Below are 26,686 nucleotides of genomic sequence, written 5' to 3'. Positions count from 1 at the left end.
CCTGAACGTATCAGTAGTTTTCTTGAACCACATAGAACTATCTCCTTGATTCCTTCTATTCTTAAGATTATCAACTGCCTATCAAGTACTGCCATTTATGGAAGAGAAGAAAATGTTGAAGAATGTAAAGGGTGAGGGAGAATATATTCAATAGTGCAAAACATGAATGCTAGAGTTGGTGCAGAATTTAACTAGGGTCTTGACCTTCCCTTCTAATTTTAAAGACTGATTTTTTTTAAATAGTGGCCATTTCATCATATTAAAATATTTTAAAAATGATATAAAGAAGCTTTGATGGAAATATTCTTGCAATTAGAAACTAACGCCCCAAATAGAAAAGTAACCAATACAAAGACATAAGCCAAAGCAAAAAAAAGAAGTTAGAGAAGGAAAAGAGGAGGAGAAGAAAAATAAATCAGAAAAGGCTTCCAAACAAAATAACTATATATGAAGTTGGTGAAGATTTAAAAATTATGAAAGCTGGGATTGTCATCCTTCCTTGCCAGGATAGAAACTATTGAGGAAACAATTGGATTCTGAATCTCAATTAGTCTCCTGTTACTGAAATGATTATCCTTTTGTTCTAATGGAAATTTAATGATTCCCAGGGATGCTGAATATGGTCATCAATTACTACAAGAAGGAACAGATAGTGTGGGTGGTTCAACCATCAGCAATTAAAAAAAAAAAAGGAACGAAGAAAGAAGAAAGGAACAGAGGGAGGAAGGGAGGGAAAGGGAGAGAGAGAGCTAGTTTGACAGCAGGCAGTATTGCCTTATATTTTCTGGTCCATCTCCAGCTGTTCACTTTCCTAACAAATCCATTCGGAGAGATGAAGAAACAGTGTGGTTCCTCCTGTCTTTCTCTTTCAGTCCTTCCTTCTTATGCTCAAGTTAGATAAGCGAGTAACTATCATTGTGTCTCTATGTCTTCCACTGGGAAGTGTCAAAACTACTGGCCTTGGAGGGTAGAAGGAAGACCACCAGAGAAAGAGAGGGGGTGGGGAAATTGGAGCGGGCTTGTCTCTCCACCTTAGAACCAGGGCTGAGCTTACACCACAGTATTCCGGTGTCTGTAGGGTGGAGGAGGCAGCACAGTGCCTGGCTTCAGCGAGAACTCAGAGAGGTATTCGGGATTCTCTGCCACGATAGGCCGGATCCGTCCATTCTGTTTATAAAAATATTTTGTGCTGTACTCCTGCAGGTAGTCTGGGTGCTGTAGGGTGCTCCTGGGGGGCAGGCTGTGGTTCCAGTAGTCAGGGTTGTCAAACGCTTTCCTGGCCTTCTCTGGCACAGACAGAACGTTGTTCTTCAGGTACTCAGCATTCCCCAAGGTGTTGGCAAAGGTGTTAAGGTACAGAGGCTCATTCACATACTCATCCTCTGCCTTGGGTGGGCCACTGGAAGCATTGTGATACTCAGGATTATCCAAAGCTTGAAGGTCTCCATTTTTTCGCCGAGAAACAAAAGGGTTCTCCTCCACTGGATTCAGGTATTCTGTAGAACACAGAAATATCAGGTAGCATCTGCCTTCAGAAGAACGATAATCATACTAAGGTTAGCTTCTTTGTCTAGAACAGGAAAGCCACATAATAGGTGTTCACAAATTCTCAAGCTCTTTGTAGATTACTACTGCTCTATAAAAAAAAGGAGTATTCATGACAAAGCAAGGCACTGGCAAGGCCAGGGTCAGAATTCCTGTCCTCTAGATTGCTCTTCTTTACATCCAATTTTATTTGTCTGTCCCACATATGGGCTGGTTGTGTAAAAGCTTTTATTTTCTGAAAATTGTTAGTTTATATTTGAAAAGAAGATGACCTGTCTTAGTTAAATAGCCTTCAATATAGAGGAATTAGAAATTTTATAAAAATATCAAAAACCCCAAACATTCATGACTTAACCTTGTGCCAAAAAAAAAAAAAAAAGTGGATAAAGCGAAGAATCATGGTTTTAGTCTATGTGATTTGCCAAGAATGCCTATACCAGTAACATTTGATTGTAGCCCAGAAAAAATTTCAACTTTTTAATAAAATAAATCTTACAGACATCCTACATGCTTCTAGTTGAGTTGCTTGCTGTTACATATGCACTTGCTTAATAATTATAACATTTGTTTCCAAAGTCTAATCATAGTCACAAAAGAGCAAGTCATTAGTTTCAATCATATAAAATAGTCACTTTTTATGGTAAAAACAGTGTCTACTTTGCATGGTTCAATCTAATAAATCCATTTAGAGAAAAGGTATTGGCCCAAAATAAAAATAACTCTGATACCTAACACTGCTTTCTCAAGCTGAGTTTCACCTCAAAAATCTACATATCTACTAGAATTCTTTGTCCTCCCTTTTTACCATACATATAAAAACCTAAGGTATTCGTATTTTGGAGTCAGGATATGGAGAAGGCAAAATTATTTAAGGTGTCACCTTTACAAAACAAACTTTCTATCCCCTATTCTTAGCCCAACATGCACAAAGTGAAATCCCATTAGCCAGGATTATTTTTCCCTGAATAAACACATGCTTGATAGAGTTCACTGTCCAGCATTTCTAGTACAAGCTAAAAGGCATTTCTGAATATCCCACCATCATGTACATGAATTATAGTTCAAAAAGTACAAAACACTATCATTTCATCCCTACCATAATTCTTGAGCAAGAAAGTGCAAACCTTATTTTTCCAGCTTCATGGAGAATTCAGATCTTCTAATTTCTCTTACATAATCTTCTTGTTCTATTACACTGTTTTTACTTTTTCCCCAACAGGAGTAGGGGGATCTATATAGTTAGTAGCAAGATTTAATTTGGAGGAAAAAAGGTATGAAGAACTTACAAGGTAGCTAGATTTTGAATTTTCTTAGCAGATTTCAGAAAATTCTTAAAAGTGTAGGAATGCCTATAGTAAAATTCTATACTCTGAGGAGTAGGCTAGAACATACTACAAACACTTGGATTTCAGTGTCCAGAGATAAAATCTGAGAATACTCTTCAGCGAGTCTACGTAGACTGACTGACTTCTCTTAGAAGCTTATATTAATGTTTGTCAACACTATCTAGTTATCTGCTGTACTGATACAAACTTGTACAGCTGTTCAGTTTGGGAGAGATATTTCTAGTTGAGGTGACAATCTTCTAAAGGGAACTCTGCTTTCAGGGACTCTACCAAATCTTCACAAAACCTACATTTGTGCCACTTTTGGACAACTCTATACATTAAACTGTACATTCGATAATGTCTTCAGGAATTTCTAAAAGGTATTTTATAAAAGTGAACATAATCATATAAAAATAACATAAGAGGCTCTCATATAGAGTCTTAAAATATGGCTACTGACACTGAAAACTCAGAGACAATATCATCATTTTTTAATATCAGTTATTCATCTCTGTTTTGTGATGCTGTTAGCATCGAAGAAAAGAGGCACTTGTGTTTTTGTTTTTTTTTTTTCCTCAAAACTGAAACATTTGATTTGGGTGCTTAACATTTCTACCACTAACTTTTACAAAGTCATTGCTGAGCTTTGCAAAACCACGAATCATTCTTTTCAAGACTTGGTGGAATATGGAAGCACATAGAGGGTTAAAACTTTAATTTTGAGAAGTATCATATGAGAAATCATAATTTCCTAAAATAAACTATGTTATTTAAACTACGTCATTTTATTGAAGCTACCACATATTTTACTGGTGCCATCAAAAGCTTCAGACACTTTTGCCAACACCAGCCTTTCTGTCCATCACAATAATGGTTCTGCAGTTGTGCCGTGCTACCAAATTCATACATTCCAGTGAAGGTGAGTGCTTCTTCAGCTTGCCTGTGCATATAGACCCCTGAAGATCCTATTCAGGTGGGGTCTGAGATTCTGATTTCTAAGCAGCAGCATCTAGGTAATGTGCATGCTACCGGCTGGTTCAGGAAGAATACCACAAGGAATAGCAGCCTAAGGCTTTTCCAGGTCACAACCTTACACAGTCCAGCTGTCCAGCAATTCCCATACAATACATTGTAACTTTTGATCAAGTGAATGTGGTTGGCAATCATTTTCTCAATGTTTGGTCTGTACCTTGTTTGGGTTTGTCTCTCATAGGTGTCATGTAACCTTCTTCATCCAGCTCTCCTCGTGGACTCCGTTCTGGGGCAAACGCTGTGGGGTCAGCACTGTACCTCTGGGTGCTACTGTCCTCTTGGACATGGGGTTGCACGGGTTTACGTAGGGTGCCATTACAACAGGAGTCGTCGAAAATCTCAGCTGCAGCTCCCTGAGCAACTGGTGCTTCTGGGATTGTGCTGGTTGTGGCCCTGTAGGGCACTGCCATTCCTTGTTCTGCAGCAAAACCCCCATCCCGGTATACAAACTGGTTCTGTTAACAGTAGAAGCACATTTAGAGAGAAGCTGTGGTTAGGAATGGTAGGAAAACATGAGTGCTACCAACCAGAAAGATATCAATGTTCGTCCTTCAAAGGAAAGTCACAGTATTTACTACATTTTTTCCCTTAGTGGCTAATGAATTTGAATTATGGACTAGAAACAGTGATAATTCCCATTTCCCTTGAAAGGTAAATCACAGGAAAATAATTTGGAAATATATTTTTTAAAATTTTACTAACCAGCTAAGGCGATCGAATAAAAAAGTATTTCATGTCATTTTCCCACAATTTTGCCTATTTTTGATAGAAAAATGCAAAGTGAATTTTCACGACAAATGACTTTAAGAGCAGAAATACAGTGATACATCGTGCACGGTGGCATTTCCTTACTGCTTTTTATTCTGTGGTAACTGTGTCTGAGTCTCCAGTCTGTAACTAGAGAGCCATCACTGAGATTCGGCCTTTTTAGCACATGACCTGTAATCATGGCAGTTAAGATAACCTCCTCACCTAGAAGAATAATTTATGAGCCCAGGTAAATCCTTCAGATGAAAGTTGAAGCCACTGATGATGCATGATATCTCAGCTTTGGATTATCTACTGAGATAAAAGACACCTACAAAGGCAGCTACACAGTCTATAAATTCTTAACTCACTGTTGGCAAGGCAAAATGAGGAAATTATGGGGAGATGTGAGAGAAGAAACATGGTAAGCAAAGACCAAAAATCCTGAGGTGAAGGTTGATCATGAAATACTTACTCCTGACATGGGGGTGTAGGCAGGAGGAGGGCTGTGTCCAATTTCACTCTAATAGGAAAGAAAAATGGAATGATGGATATAATAAGAGGCAACATGAATGGAAAATTTTAAAAGAAAAGGAAACGAAAAAAGCACATGAGTTGTATGAACTAACGTGGGAAACGTGCACAACAGTGATTTTCCCTAAACATTAAAACTGTATGTGTTATGCAAATGAGTGTATTTATGTTTTGAGGAAATTAAATATTTTAATTTAATTCCTGAAAAAGGAAAGTTATATGAAAAAAGAAATTTTTCAATGGATTGAAAATGTAAGTTAATAGTAAGCATTCTTCTAATTAACCCTAGAAGAAAGGAAAAAGCAATCAATAATTAGCTATACTTGTAAATGAGATACAGTTTCTTTCCTTACATGCCAAATGACTGAAATAGCCTCATATCATAGCGTTAGCTTTTCTCTTAGAAAACAACAACAAAAAATGTATCTAGAAGGTCATAAAGTAGATTATAATATGCTGAAATAATTTGTTATTAAGTTACATTAATTTTTCACCACTCAATGGACATCAGCAATGGACTTCTTAGCCTCTCATTATAAAAAGGTATACACTATTTTATCTTTGGTCTTACTTTATTTTTAGTTAAGAAACAGTGGGAAATTGGAAAAATCATTTCCTTTCTGGGAAATGTGCTTTTACATTTCTTTTATGTATTTAAAATCTGTCATAACCAGATTTCAGTGAAAACACCAAAAGACACTTATATTTTTATAGCTTAATAGTCTATCCTATCGGCTAAGTGAAAGTGGATATAGAATGTCATAAATTATTAAGAACAATGTTCCTTAGGGTAAGTGAAGGGGTTGTATGTATCTCAATTGTGTTTCTTAGTATTTTCACTCATTACTAAACACGTTTCTTGAGAACCTGCTGCCTACGTGCCAGCTCTTTTCTACTTTTCTAGGCACTGGGGAAAATGAAAAATGCAGACAAAACTACTTTATCTTAAAATTTAATTATCTGAAATTCGACTTTATGTGAATAGAGATGATGCAAATATGGCAAGACACCTACATCATTCACGAGAAACATAGCTAAACATTATCTCAGGTCAATATTCACACAATTTAGAGATTCGTAAAATAATCTAAGAAGCATATGGCCCCCAGGAGATTAACCATTTAATGTAAACCAATAACAATTGAACAATACAATCACCCTTAACTAATTTAGTCTCCTGGACTAGTCAAAAGAGAAGTCTGGAACTCCCTAGAGTGTGTTTACATTTCATTACCACCCCAAGTATGATATCATAGAAAGTATATACAGATTTCCTTCTCTTCTAAGTTAGTAGCTATGCCTTCAAGATTATGTCATGGTAAGCTAGCAACATATTTTATTTTTGAAGAGTTTTTCTTTTTAAATTCATTTTTAAAGATATGTTTTTAGTTGTTGATGGACCTTTATTTTATTCATTTATTTATACACAGTGCTGAGAATCGAACCCAGTGCGTCATACATGTTAGGCAAGTCCTCTACCATTGAGCCACCACTCAGCCCCTTAAAATTCATTTACAATAGATGTATAATACCACAAAAATCATACCTATTAGTGGATACCATGTAATGTTTTGATACATGTGCATATTGTATAATGTTTAAATTAGGTTAAACATACCTATCCTAAAAATTCATCATTTCTTTATGGTGAAAGCATTCCAAATCTTTTCATCTAGCTTTTTGAAATGTACAGTACATTATTGTTACCTGTGTGTCCCTACTGCACAATAGCACAAAAGAAATTCTTGCTCCTGTCTAACTGTAACTTGTTACCCAGTGTTCAACCTCTTCCTTTCCCTCCTGCTCAGCTTCTGGTAACCATCATTCTACTCCCAACTTGTATGCAATCAGCTAGATTCCACATATGAATGAGATCATACATTGTCTTTCTGTGGCTGGTTTATTTCACTCAATATAACAATTTCCAGCTCCATCCATGTTGTCATGAATGACAGGATTTCATCCTTTTTCATGGCCAAATAGTACCCCATTATGTATATTCACCACACTTTCTTTACCCATACATTAGTCGATGAAGAATTAGGTTGCTTCTAGATACATATTTAACATGCAATGTGTAGAAGTGATATAATGCATTAAGTAGATTGTTTTATATCCTGTTAGAAATTTGGGCCTCAGTCCCAATTACTGTGAATTTGGTCAAACGTGAAATATCTCAGACCTTAGTTTTCATTCTTGGTCACTCTACTTTGTTCTTAGGCATGACAAAATAGGTTTCTGTATAAACAGACTTTGTAATCTCTGCATTAGTATATAAATGTAAATGATATACATGTTTAAATATTCACATCAGCTAAACTGAATTTTTAAATTCAAGCATCAATATGCCCAAGCCACTTATCAAAATCATTTTTAAATGCTAAGCTGTTCTCTAATTATCTTAAATATAGGCATACTTTACTATCTTTTAGAAAGACACAAATAAACTCCTTTATAAAATTTGAGAAAGGAAATTTCAATACAATCCAAAGATTTAGAAAACATTGGGATGATACAAGAACTAAGACAACTGCCTATCAGAACCTGATCATATTAAAAACCCTGATTAACTAGTAAGTATTTAACAAATACGTATTAAATCTCAACAATAAAAGCAAAGGCACTGTGGTAGGTGCTGGAGATAGCAGGACGTACTAGAAGAAACATGGCCATTGGTCTTCAGGATTCATAGTGTGTTATCAGACGGTACCTGAGACTTCTGGGAGAAAAAACAAGAATGAAATGAGACTGGAGTGAATTTATTTCAATTCTTAGATCAAATGTTAAAAGGCTAGGTATGCCAAAACCTGACTAAATACCATGGTTTCTTTGGGCCTTTAAACTTAACTTTAAATCTTGTAAGATTTGTTGTACTGGGTAATATTCAACTCAAATTATAGCTAAGGAGCTTGCACACTTTTCATTTTATAAAACTTGAGAGAGATAAATGATTGAAGGACTAACTCACAAGACATTCTTCAGCAGTTCATCATCTATCTTCATTACCTGGGCCAGAATTCCTTTAATTATAAAGGCATTGTATTAAAAATCACTGTACCTCTCATAGTTAGCCTGCTCCGAGACAGGAGGCTAGGCTGTGCCCTATTAGAATGCATCGACTGTCCCTGCTTTGACAAGTGTCTCAGTCAGAAGCCTGCCAACTCCGTCTCTGGACAGCCTGCCAAATAGCATCACAGGAATAGAGCATCTTCTTCATGCTTTCCCCCGTTTTCCACATTAAAATGGAAAAAATGCTAAGCAAAGCCCCTCAGCATTCATTGTTTTTAGGGGTACTGGCTGCTTTTTATGCTTCTATTTCCATTTTTTTTTCAGTTTGCTTTTTTATCTGTTTTCCATGATAAAAAGCACCTCATTCATTTCCCCCTGGAAGGGCAATGTAGCTCCAAGGGAACATCTGTGAGGCCAATTAGCTGGGCTGGAAATGTGATATAATTGTTGTTTAAATATATTTAAATTACATGTTAATCACTATGTCATAATTTATAGGCTTTGAAAATAACTTTTTGTACTTCAGAGCCAAGCCAGATTTCACTGGTTCTTGCGGTTTTTAGTCCACAACAAGCTCTTCTCATTCCCCTCTCCCTCAATTCCCCACACTCGAGAAGCTGAACTTTTAATATTGGAAGGAATGACAGCTGCAAGTAAATTGGTGGAGTAAAAATTAAGATCCTCACAGCAGCCAGAATGAGCTGGAGTGACCTTAAAGTTCGGAGCAGAACAAAGCAGTGCTCTCAGTTAAAAGGCTTTTGTTTTCCATTGTGCCACTTTCTGCTGTCCATCAAAGCCCAGCTTTGTGGATTTTTAGGAAGCAGCACTGGGTGCATCTGTTCAATTAGCTGGTGAGGGGATTTACTGTCAGCAGGACAGAGTCAGAAAGAGGTGGGTTATGAACTGGCAGGTGATGTGGAGCTTGTTCCTGGTGGGGGGATTTGTAAGGGTGATGATAGAGTTTAATTTTGTGGCCATATCACTGGAACACAGTGTGATTATCTTAGGCTCAAATACCAGAGGTTTTAGAGAAGGGAAGGGTCAATAAATACAATATTAAATGCACTTTTTAAAACATCGTACCCTAAACTTCACTTTAGACTCAAGTGATAAATATTTGAACTTTTATCTTATTATGTACACACTATTATTATATTTGCATTATTTAATATTTTTCCTTGAGAATTTTTAAATGGTTAAAAAAATATCACTGTGCTCTATGATATTTTTAAACTATCATACAAAATCTATTTTGTTAAGAAACAAAAATAACATGCCTATGACAAATTTCTGTCTAAACTAGACATGTGCTCAGTGAGAGGTATTTATTTTCTCTCTAAATAAGTATTTGCTCTCAATAGTAACTGTAGGATTATAGTTTCTAGGGTCAAGAGATACTCTAAATCCTGTTAACTAAAATAGAATGTGTGTCTGTAGACACTGCCAGTCCATCAGCACGAGTTTATTATCTAGACACTTCCACGTAGTAATACTGAGGGTTCTCCACCTTTATCCTCCCAGATGTATGTCATTAGTACTCTGACGGGCATTTCTACATCTTCACAGGTCAGACAGTCCCATAGAGAAAATGTTTTTGCACTGGAGGTGCAGTTCTTGATGCATGGCTGTAACTCTATATCTTTCTAACAAGTGAGTTCACATACTGGTCAGTATTCGGAAACATCTAGATTTAGAAGCTTCATTTTTCACAGGACAACCAGAAGAAAACAAACAAAATGTGTCCACATATGCCTAGGGAAGGCCACTGTAATCTCAGCAGCTGACTTGATTGTCTAGGTCTATATCTATCTTTATTACACATAGTATCCTTCGTCCATTTACGTATTTATTTAGTAATCGGTTTAATCATCATCTATTTTATTTGATTATGTTGGACTCAACTTTTCTGAGGAGACAATTCTACTCTGCACAGACACAATGTTAAGTACCCTGGGATCCACTTGGAGGAATACCGACTGAGGCCTCCTTGTTTTCCACCTTTCACTAATCCTGGAACCTTCAATTTTTCTTATATGTCTCATCTATTCAATTGCTGAAAGCATTTTCAATGAAAGGAGCTGTAGTGGTGTCAATAAGCATGAATGAGAGTCAATACAGAATTCATAAAGTTTAAAAATGAGTGTTTTTATAAACAGCAATAACACTTCTTTTCTTAGTTCTCAAAATCTACTTAGTTACAATGTCAATTCTGTTTGTAGATGGATATAGGACTATTCTTAGGGAAATAAATGGGAAGGGAGACTATAACATGTACCTACCATATGCCTAGGCCTACTTTAGATTTTCTTCATTCTTACAATTTTTCAATGCAAATATTATTAAAAGTTAGAATTCCTATTTACAGATGAGAATCTGAGGATCAGGGAAGTTAGAGGACCAGCCTATGGCCACACAGCCATGGATGAGTGACTTCGAAGCCCGTTATTCTCTTATCTTTCCATTATGGCTCAAAACAGATTTTGACTTTAACATTTCTGTTCTTTTTCATTTTTGCCCCTTCCTCTTCCCCTGTACTGTGCCTCAACTCTTTTCTCAAATCAATTATCCTGGCTTCTTTTTCAAGTTTTAGTGAAGAATTAATCTCAAGGAGGCATTTGAAACTCATTAGCCTTAAGTATAAAAAACCAATAATGTGTTCCAATATAGCCCCCCTAGGATCATTTTCATTCAAATTAATTACAAGGTCTTAAGCTAGAAAGAAGAAAACTTTAATTACAATATTGTGTTAACAGTGTATGTGTATATATGCATACATACATTATACACAAATACACATATAAAACACATGTATACATACATATGTACATATGCACACACACACACATATATATATATCTTTTATTCTTCCCTTAAAATTCTTTCTTGAGGCTTTGCCACCATATTGTATGTAAATGCATTTACCTCTCTTGCCAAGAGCAAATCCAGTCCTGAAGCAGGAGGAGAAAGTCTTAAATGACTGAAGAGTATAAAGATTCTCCACGACAGCAGTCTTGCTCATGGATTTATTGTTCCTAATATACAGCTTAGTTCATAAATTCCTCTTTCTGGTTCACTGGGGGTAAGTAAGCTATTTTACCCCCAGGTAGCAATTCCTATACCCTTTCCAAATATCAGTAGAACAAGAAGATATTTCTCTTTAAATATTCATGGCTAGAGGAGTCAATAACATGAAGCTGGAAATTCCTCACTTTACACCTTCCTGCAATAAATTGCCGCTCTGAGCAATATTACATGATGCAACTAGAGAATGTTATTAGCAAAAAAGATAGAGCATAAAGAAAGAGCTTCACATTGGTGCCAGCATTTCTTAACATCCTTCAATAGAGGAAATAAGAATAGTGTCACCTCTCATAAGATTAGTTATTACACAGAATTCATCCGTTCACCCTAGTGCCAGTTCTAATTTGTCTCTTTGTTGCTGTGGTTTGGATATAGACTGAGTGTGCCACCAAGGGTTCAGTGTGATGATGTTGAGGGGGAGGTGGAGCCTCGTAGGAGGCCCTTTGGTCACTAGTGGTACTACCCCTGGTAGGAATTAACATAGTTCTACCATAGTGATAGCATGGGCAGGGGTTGGCCTAACAGTACTTGGTTCCTGCTGTTTGAACTTTTTAGCCTCCAAAATTGGAAGCTGCTTTTATTATGTTACCCAGCCTCAGGTATTTTGTTATAGTTACAGAAAATCAACTAATACTGTTGGTTCTGGCAACTTTTCTTCCTTCTTTACTTCCCTCCCTTTTCTCTTTCTTTTCTTTTCTTCTCCCTCCCTCTTTTCCTCTTTCTCTCTCTCCCTCCCTCCCTCCCTTCCTTCCTTCCTCCCTCCCTTCCCCTTTCTCCTTCCCTTCCTCTTTTCCCCTCCATCCCTTCCTTCCTTTTCAAAAGCATGTTATAATAATAGAACTTTCTCAAAATTTTCACTTAGCTACTAGCTAATGATAAAAGAAAACTTGTAGCAGGTTTTGCAAGGACCTCCCAATTATTCTTTTTGAGAGACTATACCATTTGCCTAATTTTTAAAAAACAGATAGTCTCTGTTGAAATATCTTTGCTTAAGAGCAGAAATGAAACCATCAGTTCTTTATTTTTCTACATTCTTAATTAGCCTGATTCTTCAAATGAATCCTAAAGTTTCACTGCCTGAGTGATTTTTATCACATTGTCATTAAATGTGTTTGATGAAATTTTCTTAACACATAAGTAGTGCTTTGAGTTTTGCATCTTTGAGGACAAACATTTCACAGACTAAAATAAATAATTAAATGAAGTGTTTCTTCCCCTAAAATTTATTTATGAATACTTTTCACAGAATCATGTAACTTTGAACAAGTTCCTTAGTCCCTTGGGCCCTCAATTTATTGAACTCGAGAAAGTCCTTTAGATATGGCTATGAGGAGGGCATTCATTTAGAAAGAATATATTTTTTTCCTTCAACATAGATGAAAGTTTTGTCTTAAATGTACATTAATACTCAAGCTGGACATTTTTTTAAGCTGAAATACATATTGATATACTGAAAATGAGTTTAATAGAGATTTCATTTTAAGACAAATATCAACCTTTTCATGGAATAACTATGGTTATTAACAAGGAATAATACCTTACACTGCCATGAGGCCATTATTAAAACTATATATATAAATACACACACATAGTATTTTCAGCTGATACTTTACCTTCATAGAGCTTATTTCTGTATTTATCTACATAATTAGATAATGTCTTGGGATTTCAAAAAATAGTTTTAAAATAAGGGACTTATAGGAAAGATATGAACTAATTAAGAAAGAAAGACTATAAACATTGTGAATTTGAATGGCATTTGACTTCAGAAATCGAAATATAATACCATGGTCTGTATATACTATTTCCTTCTCTACTACTGTTGAAGGCCTACTTAACACAAACTTAGGCTCTTCCTGTGGATAGTGTGTGTGTACACACATGTTCATGCATGTGTGTACAATGCATTCAAACACACACTGAGAAAATTAACAACTTAAAACATAATATCAGTGGCTCACTTAATCCATTCTATCTAACTCATTCTCTTTTGCAGACTTTTAACTTATTTGGAGGATTGCTTTTATTTTCTTTTTACCAGTTTTTTACTGATATCGTTTACCAGCAAATCTTGTTCACTAAAACTCCACATGTAAGAATTCCACTTAAAGTATTTGTTTATGGTTATTTATTTTACTTACTTGAAAATAAAAAGCCAACAGTGACATATTCAACCTTCTCTTTAGCAAAAATTCAAGCTTGGGAAGTTTTATTATTATAATCAAAGTAGCAACAAAATTATTTAGAGATGTCTATGGGTAAGAATGTAAAAATATAAAGAGCAGAGTTTGTGTATTGGGAGATAGATAACAAATAATCTGAGCATGAGAACTGCAAATTTTAAAATCTTAACCTTGGCATGTAGATTTTATTTGGTGCTTTAAAATGATAGGTAATGGCAATAAGCAAACAATTTCCCATAATACAGATAAAGTCTCTCTTGAAGTGCTCATAGCACTTCAGTATGGACCAGGTTAAAAATATCTGCAGTCTTACTAGTTTATGCAAACTGTTTACCAGATGAAAAGTGAATTTGTAACAATGGTTCATTCATCCGACTACTGCTCTTTAAGCTACCAGGTGGCACAGCTGTTGCTGTAAGTAAAAAGATTTCCCACAGTCCACCTGGAATAAGGACAGCTGGTGCGTGTGAGCTGATCTGAATAATGTACTGTGGATACCCACATACAGCTACTGACAGAGCAAACAGCACATGGCTGTCCCATCAGCCCAGAGCAAACACCAGCTACATTTCACAGAAACAGGCTGGTATTTACAACTGATCTGAGCCAAAATGAATATCAGATTGAAGGCAGCACCCCAAGAGAAAAATGTTCTACCCAAGAGTGGCTTGTTAACCATAGTCTAAGCAGCTTTTGCTATTTTTGAAAAGACCCTCAATCTGACTTTGCTGCATATAAAAAGGAAGAAGAAAAATATATAAAGCATTCCTGAATCTATTTATGAACCACTTTGGAATTTCCTAAAATTAAAAAAAAAAAAAGTGTTTCCCATTTATACAGTTTGCTGCCAAAGTCAACTAGACTATTCAAGATCATGGCTATAAGAATTTCCTTTCAAGTTCTAAAATAGTTAACATTCTGCTTAAAAGAAGAAGAAGCAAACACAAAATAAATAAATAAACCTGAAACTAGAGAATCTAATTTAAATCTTACATATCCAGATGAGCTAATCATACTCTGTTCTCAGCCAAGGTAATAGAGAGGACAAGTGACTTCCCTCAGTTCACATGGCTACTTACTAACCAGCAAAAATAAAGGAGCCTAATTAAAAAACTATTTTTTTATGGTTTACTGTGGGGAGAAAAATAATCTGCTAGGGGATCCTTTGATCATGTCTGCCTGAGTCAGGGGCAGTTCAGATGAAACTTCTGAGCAAATGAAGTCTGATCTCAATATTTCCTCACCAAGGTTGACATCTCAATTTCAGGCCCATGATTCTTTTCTGCTCTCTCAAAGACTCCTGGGCCCATTCCTGCCCTGGTTCTACAGGAAATATGACTATATTGTCCACACATTGTAGGTGTATCACTCTAGGTAAGTATCTTACAATCTCAAATCATCCTCTCTTATTTACGCTCTTTAGGGACTTGGCTGTAGCTAGGTGAGAGGGCATCTATTTTGTCTGATAAAATAATTTGGAGTGTTTTCTCAAATTGGTGTTAGCAGAGCATAATGGACTTTCCTCAAGCAACACTGAGGTAATGAAGACTAAGTCCTATCCTATAATTAACTGCTTGCTTGACATCTCTACTGGAATATTTCAAAGTCACATTTTTTAAAACTGAAATGGCTATCTCCTCTCCCTGCATCAAATCTAATTCACTTGTCATTCCCCTATTGGTGAATGATATCAATAACTTATCTACTTGTACAAGTCAAATATCTTCATATATATGTATATATATATCTCACAAACACACACATATTTACATACATATGTGTGTGCATGTATACACATAGTATATATAGTGTATAAACATATATATAATTGTGCATCATAATTAGACATAATTGCAGGCTTAACTATTACATATTCATACATGCAGACAACATAGTTTGATTATTTTAATTTCACTCTAACTGCCCCTTCCTTCCGTTTCTCCTTCCCTCTGGTACCATTCTTAATGTTATCCTTGATGTCTCTTCTATATTGTTCCTCATATAAAGCACCCAAATTCTATTCTATCAAATGCCTTTAGAAACTGAGAATCCAATCATTGTCAACATCCTCATTGCTACCATTTTAGTTTTGATTAAGCTGCCATATAATTTATCATTCCCACTGGGATAATTTTAGGGTAAAAGAAAGTGCTGTTAGTAATTTTGCCAGGATCCCAGGAGTAAACCGGGATTTGCTAGGAAAAATAGGCACTTAAGGATAATCTTAATCATGAGTAGAGCACTGTAGTTATTTCTCACTGGTCTCATTGATCCCAGACTTTCCTTTTACCACAATCTAATTTATAATTCATTCCTTTGTTTACAAAACTGCCAAACCTCCTGTTGCCCTCAAACTAGGTGAAGTTTCCATTTTCATGGCCTTGAGGCTTTTGGTAACTATTAGCCTTGCCAGTTTCTCCAGTCTTACCTCTCCTCTCTCTCTCCTTTTAGATCTCCTCTCTAATAAATTAGCAGCAGTCCCCCACTATGGACCATTCCAATTCTCACCCCCCAGGCCTCTGCATAAATTCCATTTTTTCCATGTTCTCTTTGGCTTCTTTGCCTTAATTACCTGTTGAACCCATGGAAACTTATCATTATCCTAATTACACTTAATCATTGATTTAATAAATATTTATCAAAATTCAATATTTGCCCCATGTGCATATTTTATCAACTCCATTCTAATTGTTTTTCCATTGGTGTGTTTTCTTTTTTAGACTGACTCCAGTTAGAAGAAGACTCTCCCTAACTTACCTTTATATCTTTCAGACTTTTCACAGTGCTGAGAGCATGGACACAATGAACATTCAGTAAAGGTATAATGAATCAAAGGATGGAAAGATAGAAAGATGCCCTAAAGCTAAACTCACCCATGGCTCTATGGATCATAATCTCAGGGATTCTTTCCATTCAATAGGACACATTTTTTGAAACACTGGATTTTAGCACTTCTCAAATTATACTATTCATTTTACTCTAAAAGGAGAATGACTCCTGAATTGAAATTTAATCCAGATATGACCATTCTATCTCATCTAGTGCATGTACTTTTCCTATCAATATCATCTACTTGCTGGGTGCAGTGGTGCACGCTTGTAATCCTGGTGGCTCAGGAGGCTGACACAGGAGGATAACAAATTCAAAGCCAGCCTCAGAAATGGCAAGGCGCTAAGCAATTCAGTGAGACCCTGTCTCTAAATAATATACAATATAGGGCTGTGGATGTGGCTCAATGGTGGAGTGTCCCTGAGTATCTGGTACCCTGGTACCAAAACAAAAAAAGAATATATATACCACACACACACACACACACACACACACACACACACACACGTATATATCATCTATTACTACCAATGAAGTCATTGATTAAAATCTAATTCTAATGGCAAAATTATAAAAAAATATTCATCCATATAGTAAGAGGTTCTAAATGAAATGACGTTTCACATCTAGCTACAAAATTTCAGGATTCTATCCTAGTATAACAATATTTTCCTGAGATATTTTTCTATATATCTATGTGTATCTACATCTACTAATGCTTTGGAGACTAGGAACCTCCTGCTTTAACTTTATCCCCGAAGAGTAGGAATTTTTCACTGAGAACAACAGGAAAAACAGACTTTATAAGCAGATGCAAAATATCCTTCCTCTAAAAGTGGTATATCTCACCCACTTACATTTCCACATTATGGTTCACATTTTATATTTTAAATATTTTGAAAAATTTTTCTAGCATAATCATGACTAAATAGCATAGAAAACCAAAGTTATAAGTCAATGAGACTCTAAATCAACATTACAGAGTCTGTGTCTCTAGGAAGCGTCATAAACCGCAGGAGAAGAAAGCTAGATTTGAGAAAACCTTTTTCACCACAAATGAACCTTGAAGCTTAGGGTCCTTACCTGTCACATTATAATGCCCATTCTGCATGTTTTGGGTTTTCATAAATTCATGTTTATCTTAAATAATTTCAAATAATGCTTCATATGAATTTGCAACATTTTTCTTAAGTAAAAGAAAATAATAGCTGAGTGTTCTAAATATCATATACACACATCAAAAAAAATTAAATGCTGTATACCAGTAAGCAAACATTTCTTGTATGCCAGAATAAAATATTTATACAACTACATAATTATCTATGTGATGGCAGGGACTTTGTTAAAAATTTTTAAAATTTTTTAACACAAATTTTATTTGAAATAACTCCTAAAAGTGATCAGGGTTATTATCTAAATAAAATACTGAGAAATTCACAAGTTTTGTTTGAATGTATATTGATTCATTCATCATTCACAGTATTTAAAAATATTCCTTTGAAAGTTAAAAATGTGAGACTTTTCTTAGTGCAGCAGTAAATGAATGCAAGATTCCTTCAACTCTTTCAACACTGGGTCACAGAAAGATCTATATTATATACCTCTCCCTATAATAAAATCCTTGACCAACTAAAACAAATTAATGGGATGACCTACCAGTAGAGACAATAATAATCTGAAATAAAATCTTTATTACTTGTGTTTTCTTTAGACGGTGAGGGCAAGAGAGGCAATGGAACACAAACATTGGAAATTCGCATTTCTGCGGAGTGTGTTGGCCTTGATTTCCTTGAATCACTTCTACTGAACACTTGAAAGCGTCCCGACAGACTTCTAATAAGATATGTCTCAGAATTCACGCTGAGGAATTGTCAACAGGCCAAAAAGAAGTCCTCCGTGCTGAACACAAGCTCAGATTAAATTCTTTCCTCCCTGTGATTGCCGATCTTTTCAGGGAAAACTGACACATGAGGAGAGCCACCTCGTCATGGAGGGAATGTTTGAACTCCTGTACCTTGTGTGCTAGAAACAGAACCTCTCTCTGTGTGTCATCTTTCATAAACTGAGATCTGATGCATTTTTAAAACACAGTAAATCTTTTTTTAAAAGTCACATCTTGGAAAGTAGTCAAGTAAAAGAAAAGTACTTAGACTGACAACCAGAAAGCACTTTGATAAAAAATATGGAGTTGACAAAAAAAATAAAATAGATTAGACTTTCTCACATAATCTATATACTGGCCTTTCTGTCAATGACCACCAAGTAAACTTTTAAAAAAAGTATTAGACAGATGAGAAAAGCTCATACTTTATTTCCCAGGCCACCAAGACCTTTATTATATTACTAGCACAATTATTATTGATTATGTCTAAGGAAATTAAGCTAAGGTATGTTCAGGCAAAGGAAACACTAATAATTGGTCTTTGAGAATACAATCTCAAAGGAGAATGCAAATATTTTTCTTGTCATGTCTTAAATGATAGGGAGCCCAGGCTCCCTTAGGAACCTTTGTTGCTTTTGTCATCTATAAATGCATCTTAGACTTTTAGAAACTGTGTCTACTTCATTATTGCCATATTTTAGGATAACAAGCTGCTTAAATAGATAAACAACCAGTTATATCAGTATTGTGCCTCCAATCTCTGTAATTGACTCTAATTTAAATAGGAAAAGGATACCTAGTAGTTGAGATTTGGGTGAATAAATTTATATCTCCTTACCAAAAACAATAATCAAGAAGGGCACATTTTGGTCATTCTTAGTACTAATCTCTGAAATTCTCATTGAAAGGCAAGTGAAAATAAGTACAAGTAATATTAGCACACTGTCCACCCTTCTAGGATTCCTAGACCACGGGATGCCATTCAAAAGCACATTGAATGTCAATTATGCAGGAGGAGAAGATATTTCTGAGAGTGCTTGACACAAGCTCAGGCTGTGAATTATTTGCTTTGAAATGCCTTCATATTCTCCTGCTTGGAAATTCTGGTCAAGGGAAGAGCAAAAACAAGTTGTAAGCTCATTCCAAGCACACGGTCAGGTGAAAACTCATAAAATGTTTATCAGCTCACAAATAAAATTTTAAAAAGGACCATCCTCCTCCAGAAGGGAGGAAGAAAGAACAATAAATAAAAGGTCTGTTATGATTTAAATACGTGGTGTCCCCCCAAAAGCTCATGTGTGAGACAATGAGAGAAGGTTTAAAGTGAAATGATTGGGTTATGAGAGCCTTAGCCTAATCAGTGAATTAATCCCCTAGTAGGGACTAACTAAGTGGTAACTGAAAGCAGGTAGGGTATGGCTGCAGGAGGTGGGTCATTGGGGGCAGACCTTTGGGGTGAATATTTTGTCCTTGTTGAACAGAGTTCTCTCTCTCTCTCTCTCTCTCTCTCTCTCTCTCTCTCTCTCGTTGCTCATAGCTCCCTTGGTGGTAATGAAAAATCATGCATTCAAGCAGAGTGGTGCATCTAAGAAGCCATACTTTCCATATGTGGTGAGTTTTACATTTGTTGGTCCCTTATTAGTCTTTGTTTATATGTTTTCCTGTAGCAGGTTCTCCAAGCCTTAGCCAGTATTTTCCTACGCCATGCCTACCCTCCTGTTTCTCAATCAATATCCTTGCTCTCTATATAACAGGATATAATAAAATAGGTCAGGTGCCCTTCAGTGCTTCTCAATTTAATCTATATGTTATAACAAAATAGAAAACTTGTTATTACAACTGGACTAAAATATCTCTTAAGAGAAAACTGACTTTGCTTAATCTTTTAAAAACATTTTGGTTAAGGGTTTGAGTAGTTAGTGAATCAGTTGAGAGAAGAATGCCCTCTCTCTTCAGATGAGAAGGAACTTCATACCACATAGGAGAGGAAGGAGATTTTGGATATGGGAGGAAACAGAGCTAGGAGGGGCAGAGAGTGGAGAGAGAAGATAGATGGCAGAAGACTGCACCCTCTATATAGTGACCCTTCAATCAAGCCCACCAGTTGTGTTTTCAATCACACCAATCCACCCATCAATCAAGTCTTGGTGTGAATTATTTATTGCCATAGAGAAACAACAAAACAAGAGAGACTGAGCTGTGGAATTCAAAGAAGGGAGGGAGTCAAAGCTGTGCAGGCCACAGCACCTTAGGAGGAAGACCTAGGAGGAGTACTAGTGTTATGGATTTTTGGTTTGGTGTTTTAACTACATGGCTGCACAGACTCCTTACACACAGGCATGGTGTTTATTATTTTTATCCATTTATGGGAGAAGAATAAACTGAGTGGCTAAGTGGCCAAGTTTACACAACTAGTCTGTAGTAGAGCCAGAATTTAAATACAGGTAGTTAAGCCTCTGATCCCATGGTGTACTAAAATAAACTAAATAAGCTATATTAAGTGCCACTTTATTAAATTGCCTCTATAAGCACTCTTTCCCCAATGAATTAAATGAAAAACTGAGAAAACTGTTTGAGTATCTTTCTATCTGTAAATCTTAGGGTCAATAAATTTTACCCTCCCCACTGCCCCAGCTGACCCCCAAAAGTGCTCTTGCTGACCCTCTGGTGTGCAGTGAGGGGCTTTCTCTTCCCTTCCTGTTTCAGACTCCCCTACCATCCCTTGCACATGGGTATGGGAGGGTGGCAGGGGTCCCAGCCAAGAGTTGTATGATTATCACTTTATGTTTTTGGTTATTGGTTGTTTTTGTATAGACCAAAGCAAAGAAAATAAAAATAACACACAGAAAAAAAAAATTGCTTGAAGAACAGAGAAGCAGCTCCCATCTGACATGGGTTAAAACCTCATTTTCAAATTTCCTCATGCCAACATTACTTCCTGAGTAAGATGAACTTTTCTGAAAATATATCCATATTTCTATTCCTCTAACTCCTTCTGGACGTTCTCTGTTTACTTTCTTACTTTTATTACTGTTTTCATTCATCTTCATGGTTTCATTACCTCACTCTCCTCTAAGAATATTCAGATGCCTGTTATTCTAGGAGATTTCCTCTGACCCACCTTCCTCCCCCAGTTCATTTTTCTGGCTTCTTTCTTCCCTTAGCATGGAAGTATTTTTCAAAGGAATTCACATTCCTGCCTTTGCCCCTCAATCAACTATATTCTCTTTACTAGTTCTGCATTCTATGGAAACTACTTTCAAGAAACTAGCAATACATGCATCAGGAATCAAGAACAATAATGGCTTACAGTTGCAACCAACTTCACTTGATTTCTAGATACATATCCTGACTAATGACATCTACTGATACACCCAAATATTAATTCTATATCCTTATTCTACTCTTCTATTTTTGTACACTAATCATAATGCTAATATCTTCCCAGAAGTATAATTTAAACACTTGGTGTGACCCTTGACTTCTCTCTGTACCACTCTACTTTATCTGTTATTGATATCCCATTGATTCTATCTTTTATCCATCACCAACATCAGATTTTCTGCTGTATCTTCTCTGATCATAGCAATCATTTTAGATTTGATATATAGTTGATATCTAAATAAATGTTTGAAGAATGAATACAGGATTGAATGAAGAGATGGGTTCTATGACTTGCCTGAATTAGTTATTATATAACAGCGGTAAGTGGAAATTTCTGTCAGAATTATTGGATAAGCTTCTGCTAATAAGATCATTCAGATAACCCCTTAAAGATCAAAATTAACATTCAGGAGGAATTTGATGATTAAAAGGTTCAAAGAGTAAGAATTCTTACTGATGCACCCTCTTTAAATCACCAAGCACTGAATTTATAGCAATGATAAAACAGCAGATTCAGAGTGAGAGCCAACCCATCACTAAGGTGGTGCACAGCCCCTAGGGACCTGAGGCACAGGCCCTGGGGCCAACCCTCTTATAGCTGTGCCTCAGCTTCTTCACATACAAAAGGAAAAAATATAGTAAATAGGTAAAAGCAAAACTAGTAAAGAGTTAAATAATTTTTTAAATGGTAAAAAATACTAAAAATCAAACTCAGAGTTTTCATGAGGTTGAATCAACTAATGAATATTAATATGAGATGTGTCACAACATAAAGAATAACAGACATCACTTGTTATTTACTCTTATTCATTTCAACCCAGTAACATCCAATAGCCTGTTCTAGCACATAACCGTAGTACCTCATTCTCAATAAAAAGAGGCTCCAAATGAATGTGAATTATGTACATCTCAACAGCTCCAAAATGCTAAGCATTTTAAACATTTTTTTCTTCTAGAGAGGGAAAACAATTAAGTATGGATGTTACTAAACAATGTCTATGATTATTGTTGGAAAAAGCAAACCAAATTGGTTGTGGATTAAACTTCCACTTTCATTCCCTCTCTGATTTGCAGTACTTATCTCATCACAATGTGGAACATTTTTGCAGAAGAGATACAGTCACAGTATTTGGAATTGTTCCCTGGTGGTCGATCCATCTCTCAATTCAGCTTTTGCTCAAGTGTCACAAGGGGCTGGTCCACTGCCATTCATTTACAATGTCTGAGTGAAAACCGCAGAGTACAAATTAGCCTCTCTTTAGAACACTCTGGTATGTCAGAGTTCCGAACTGAGAAGGGAACTTTTCCTTTGGGCAGGTGAGTGAGGAAAGCGGCTGAAACACAAGATGCTTGTGATTAGGGTACCTTAAGTACAGAGTGCACAAAGAAAAGCTGATGAGCAAGCCCACCCCCTACGATCCACAGCCATCTTCTCAGTTCTGTTTCTTGGGGCAATCAAAGGATATTCTGAACCTCTCAAAATGCCATCAATCCTTATTGAGAATGGAACGGAGCAACTCTCTCCCAAGCCTTTGCCGAAGCAATCAGCAGAGCAAGCTAGCCAGAACAGGGAGCTCTGGCAGACAAAGACATATTTGTAAAATAAATAAATAAATACATACATAAATTAAATAACCTCCTGAAAATCTGAATAGAAAGTTGATGATAATGTCCCAATTCTATTATGTGAACAGGGAAGAAACTCACAATTGTGCTCACTAGGTCTTGCACAGTAAAGAATAGGTTTCTTGATGAGGTTTGTCCAATCATTTACAGCAGAGCTGCAAATCTTGTAGCAATAATACTAAAAAATAACCATGTAAGTGATTTAGATAAAACATTCATTAACATTCAGAATTTATGTGTCCTCTTTAGTTGTCCCTCCCTCCTCTTTGTTTCCTTTCTAGCTCTGATTTTCCTTTCGCACTATTTAACAAAAAAAAAAAAAAAAAAAAAGGAAAGAGACTCTTCTGATTGTTCAAAGAGGCTTCTTGTGCTACTGACAATTGCTCAAGTGTAAGATAATGACATAAAGACCTCTGAAATGTTCTTTAATGTCAGACTTGTCCTCCATAAGCAGTGCTTATAGGCACAGGTTGTCTTAATGCTGTAGGATTGGGCTTGGCAGGTTTCAAACCCAGTACTGATAAGAAGTTACCATCAAGGTCAATTGTGTGGAGCATCCTTAGGTGAATTATTATGTCATAGGTAGGTCTCTTTGTTTGGGGTCACAAGACCTGATGTTGGTTTGGTCCTTAATGACCAAATCTATCACCAATTTATCCTAAGTCATTTAACAGGTCAGGAATTTCAGCTATGGCATAATAGAGATTTCATTATACACATAAAATGCTACCTAGGACAAAGTATTTTGTAACCTTTAAAGCCAGCACTGAGCTATCACTTACTTTGTGAAAGTTACAAGATGAAGGTGATTCTCTGATGTTAGAATCACATTGCCTCCTATAGCAAATTTTGGTAATGAGGAAAGGTGAGAGCATGTTTCAGAATATAACTTTGTAGGCTAGAGTTTAAAAAAAAAAAAAAAAAAAAAAAAAAAAAAAAAAAAAAAAAGGTTTCACAGACATTTTTCCCAAAACTAAAAAGAAACCAACGATCTACAACTACTTTTTTTTTTTTTTTTTTTTTGTACTGGGAATTGAAGTCGGGGCACTTTACCACTAAGCTTCATCCCAAGCTCATTTTATTTTTTATTTTGAGACAGGGTCTAACTAAGTTGCTGAGGCTGGCCTTGAGTTTTTGATCTTCCTGCCTCAGCCTCCAGAGTCGCTGGGATTATAGGTATGCAATATCACAACTGACCCAACTATCTCTCAATGAATTTCACTTCAGTAATTATTAGTTGTACATTTACATTTTGTTTAATTACTAACAATGAGTAGTTATATATTGATTATCACTTTTCTTTTACTAAATGAAGGGTGTATTAAAAGAAGTTAGGAGGATAGGCTAGAGGCAAGACAGATCTCAGTTCAAATCTAACTGTTCTCTATAGGAGCTAGAAACTCAGCAAGACGCTTTCCTTCCTCTCTAAATTTCATTTTCTGTGTGTCATGGCAAGAGTGATGCTTTGCACTTGCCCTTGTTACAACAAACTCTGAGAGCAGAGCTTGACACATAAATATGTGATCAATAAATAGTAGCTATATTTAGCTTTGTGTTTGAAATTTTTGAAACATTTGTTAATCTTGTAAGGATCATTTTATCTTCAAGTCTGTAATTAATGAGGCCAAATACAGACACTATTCTCCCTCCTTTTTTCCTTTGATTTTTGGTTCTATCAATTCCATTTGATCTTCCTAAACCATTAACTCTTGATGACAGGGAGTCTCTCAGAAGCAAAACAGGGGAGGCAAAACAGCAGCAGGGGCTCTAGCTTCTAGTTGCACTCCCAGCAGGAGCCTTTTAAACCACTTGGTACTAAATCTCATTAGACTCTAAGTCAAAAATCAAGATTTCCATGGTATTGACCAATAAGAACACACTGACAGAACCTATAGAGGAACAGACCCTGGGCCAAGCCTTGAGGGGTTGGAACAGTCCTCTTGCCTCTCTCAGAAGCACAAGGACACAGGGCTTTAGGTTTTGTCTTTTCCAGTATCAGTTTGCACATTTATAAAATGAGAGAATTAACACTAGAAAGTGTTTAATGGCCCTTTTGGCCCTGATACGCAGGAGTACACAATGATTTATGTATCTACCTTATAATATAATGGTGCATCTCAGTGATGAAAATTACTGCACTGAATTCATGGATACGCCAGGGCCAAAGACCAGTCACACTGGTTTTATTTCTATTGAGAGAAGAATTAATTGAAATAACTGTTCAGAGAAGAACATTCATGCTTGGGGAAAGAAAGAATAAGGAAGTGGCAGATTAGAGAGAAGACAATTACATTCTTGCTGTGGTAAGGAGAGCTTGTCATCTTTGTGTGAATGTTACTGTGGGAACTTACATACAAGAATTAATGGAGTTTTAAAATTTTTTTTTGAAATTTTTAAAAAATTTACTACCAACCTCTCCTAATTCCCCAAATCAAGGGTGGGAAGTTCTAATATCTGGTTAGGAGAAAATCAGAGATCAAAGGATTTTGATTTCTTTGTAATTTCCAAGAATTCAGAAGAATAAATAAATGTGATATGATGTTATGATCTTATTTTAAAAAGAGAAAAATCGATAACACATAGATTTTTGTTGAAATAAATCATCAACACACTTCCAGAGTAAAACAGGAAGCACCAACATGATGTGTATTTTGAAAGAGATCAACGTTGAGATTACGCCTGGGCAGTTATGCGCCTGTGAGCTGGAGAGCAGAGGAAAATAAATTGCAGTGACTGGTCAACTGGAATGACCAAGGCATTTCCTAGGATAAGTGTTCAAAAATCATTCGGGTGTTAGTGACAATAGGATTATACATCATATAAAGAGAGACCTAATAAAACATTTATCATTCAAGTTTATTCCATGGAGAAAAATAGTAGGAAAGCATATTCTAAAGAATGTGAACAAAAAAGGAAATTAAGAAAGAATTGGTGCCAATAAATGATCACGCACTGTGAATATTCTCATACTATTATCTTTCTTTGGCACAACATAAGTGCTGTATTTGGGAATTAAATCCATTCTCTCTCCCTCTCTCTCTCTCTCTCTCTCTCTCAACACACACACACACACACACACACACACACACACACACACACACAAATTGATATCCAGTAGGGGGATATGGGAGTAAGTTTTCTGTGAAGAGATGAGGGCCAGAAGTAGAGTCTTGACAGGAGAAAAAGTATGAATCTGCAAGACAAAGTGTGAGTCTGCAAGACAAAGTGTGAATCTGCAAATTGCTTTTCAGGAAAGCCAAGAAAGGATTTTGGTTTGAACTGGATGGATGGATCTCTCAAAGAAGGGCAAGAGATTTCAAGACCATGTTGAAGTCTTGACCTCCTAACACTGACAAAAAAATTAACTAGGAAGATTGGGAGAAAGCCCATCTCACCACCTCTGCTGACTTAAAAGTTCTCTATCCTGTACAGTAGAGAAATTTCACAAGAACCAGGATTTTTAAAGCAACTGAAAAACACACCATTTTACCTGTCAGCATATTAAA

General features: G+C 36.1%; 1 protein-coding gene across 1 annotated transcript in view; it reads right to left on the bottom strand.

The window, feature by feature from the left end:
• Positions 1 to 1,050: 1,050 nt before the first annotated feature.
• Positions 1,051 to 26,686, bottom strand: part of Erbb4 (erb-b2 receptor tyrosine kinase 4) — a 681,070-nt gene continuing 655,434 nt past the window's right edge. The window contains exons 26-28 of the mRNA XM_076866449.2: positions 5,128 to 5,175; positions 4,063 to 4,360; positions 1,051 to 1,496 (exon numbers count right to left, since the gene is read on the bottom strand). Of these exons, the coding sequence (XP_076722564.1) occupies positions 1,051 to 1,496; positions 4,063 to 4,360; positions 5,128 to 5,175 (792 nt within the window). The remainder of the gene's footprint in view (positions 1,497 to 4,062; positions 4,361 to 5,127; positions 5,176 to 26,686) is intronic.

Source organism: Callospermophilus lateralis, chromosome 9 (assembly GCF_048772815.1).
Source record: "Callospermophilus lateralis isolate mCalLat2 chromosome 9, mCalLat2.hap1, whole genome shotgun sequence".
NCBI classification, from domain to species: Eukaryota; Metazoa; Chordata; class Mammalia; order Rodentia; family Sciuridae; genus Callospermophilus; species Callospermophilus lateralis.
The sequence above is the reverse complement of the archived record's forward strand: the minus strand, read 5'-3'. Positions and strand labels throughout refer to the sequence as shown.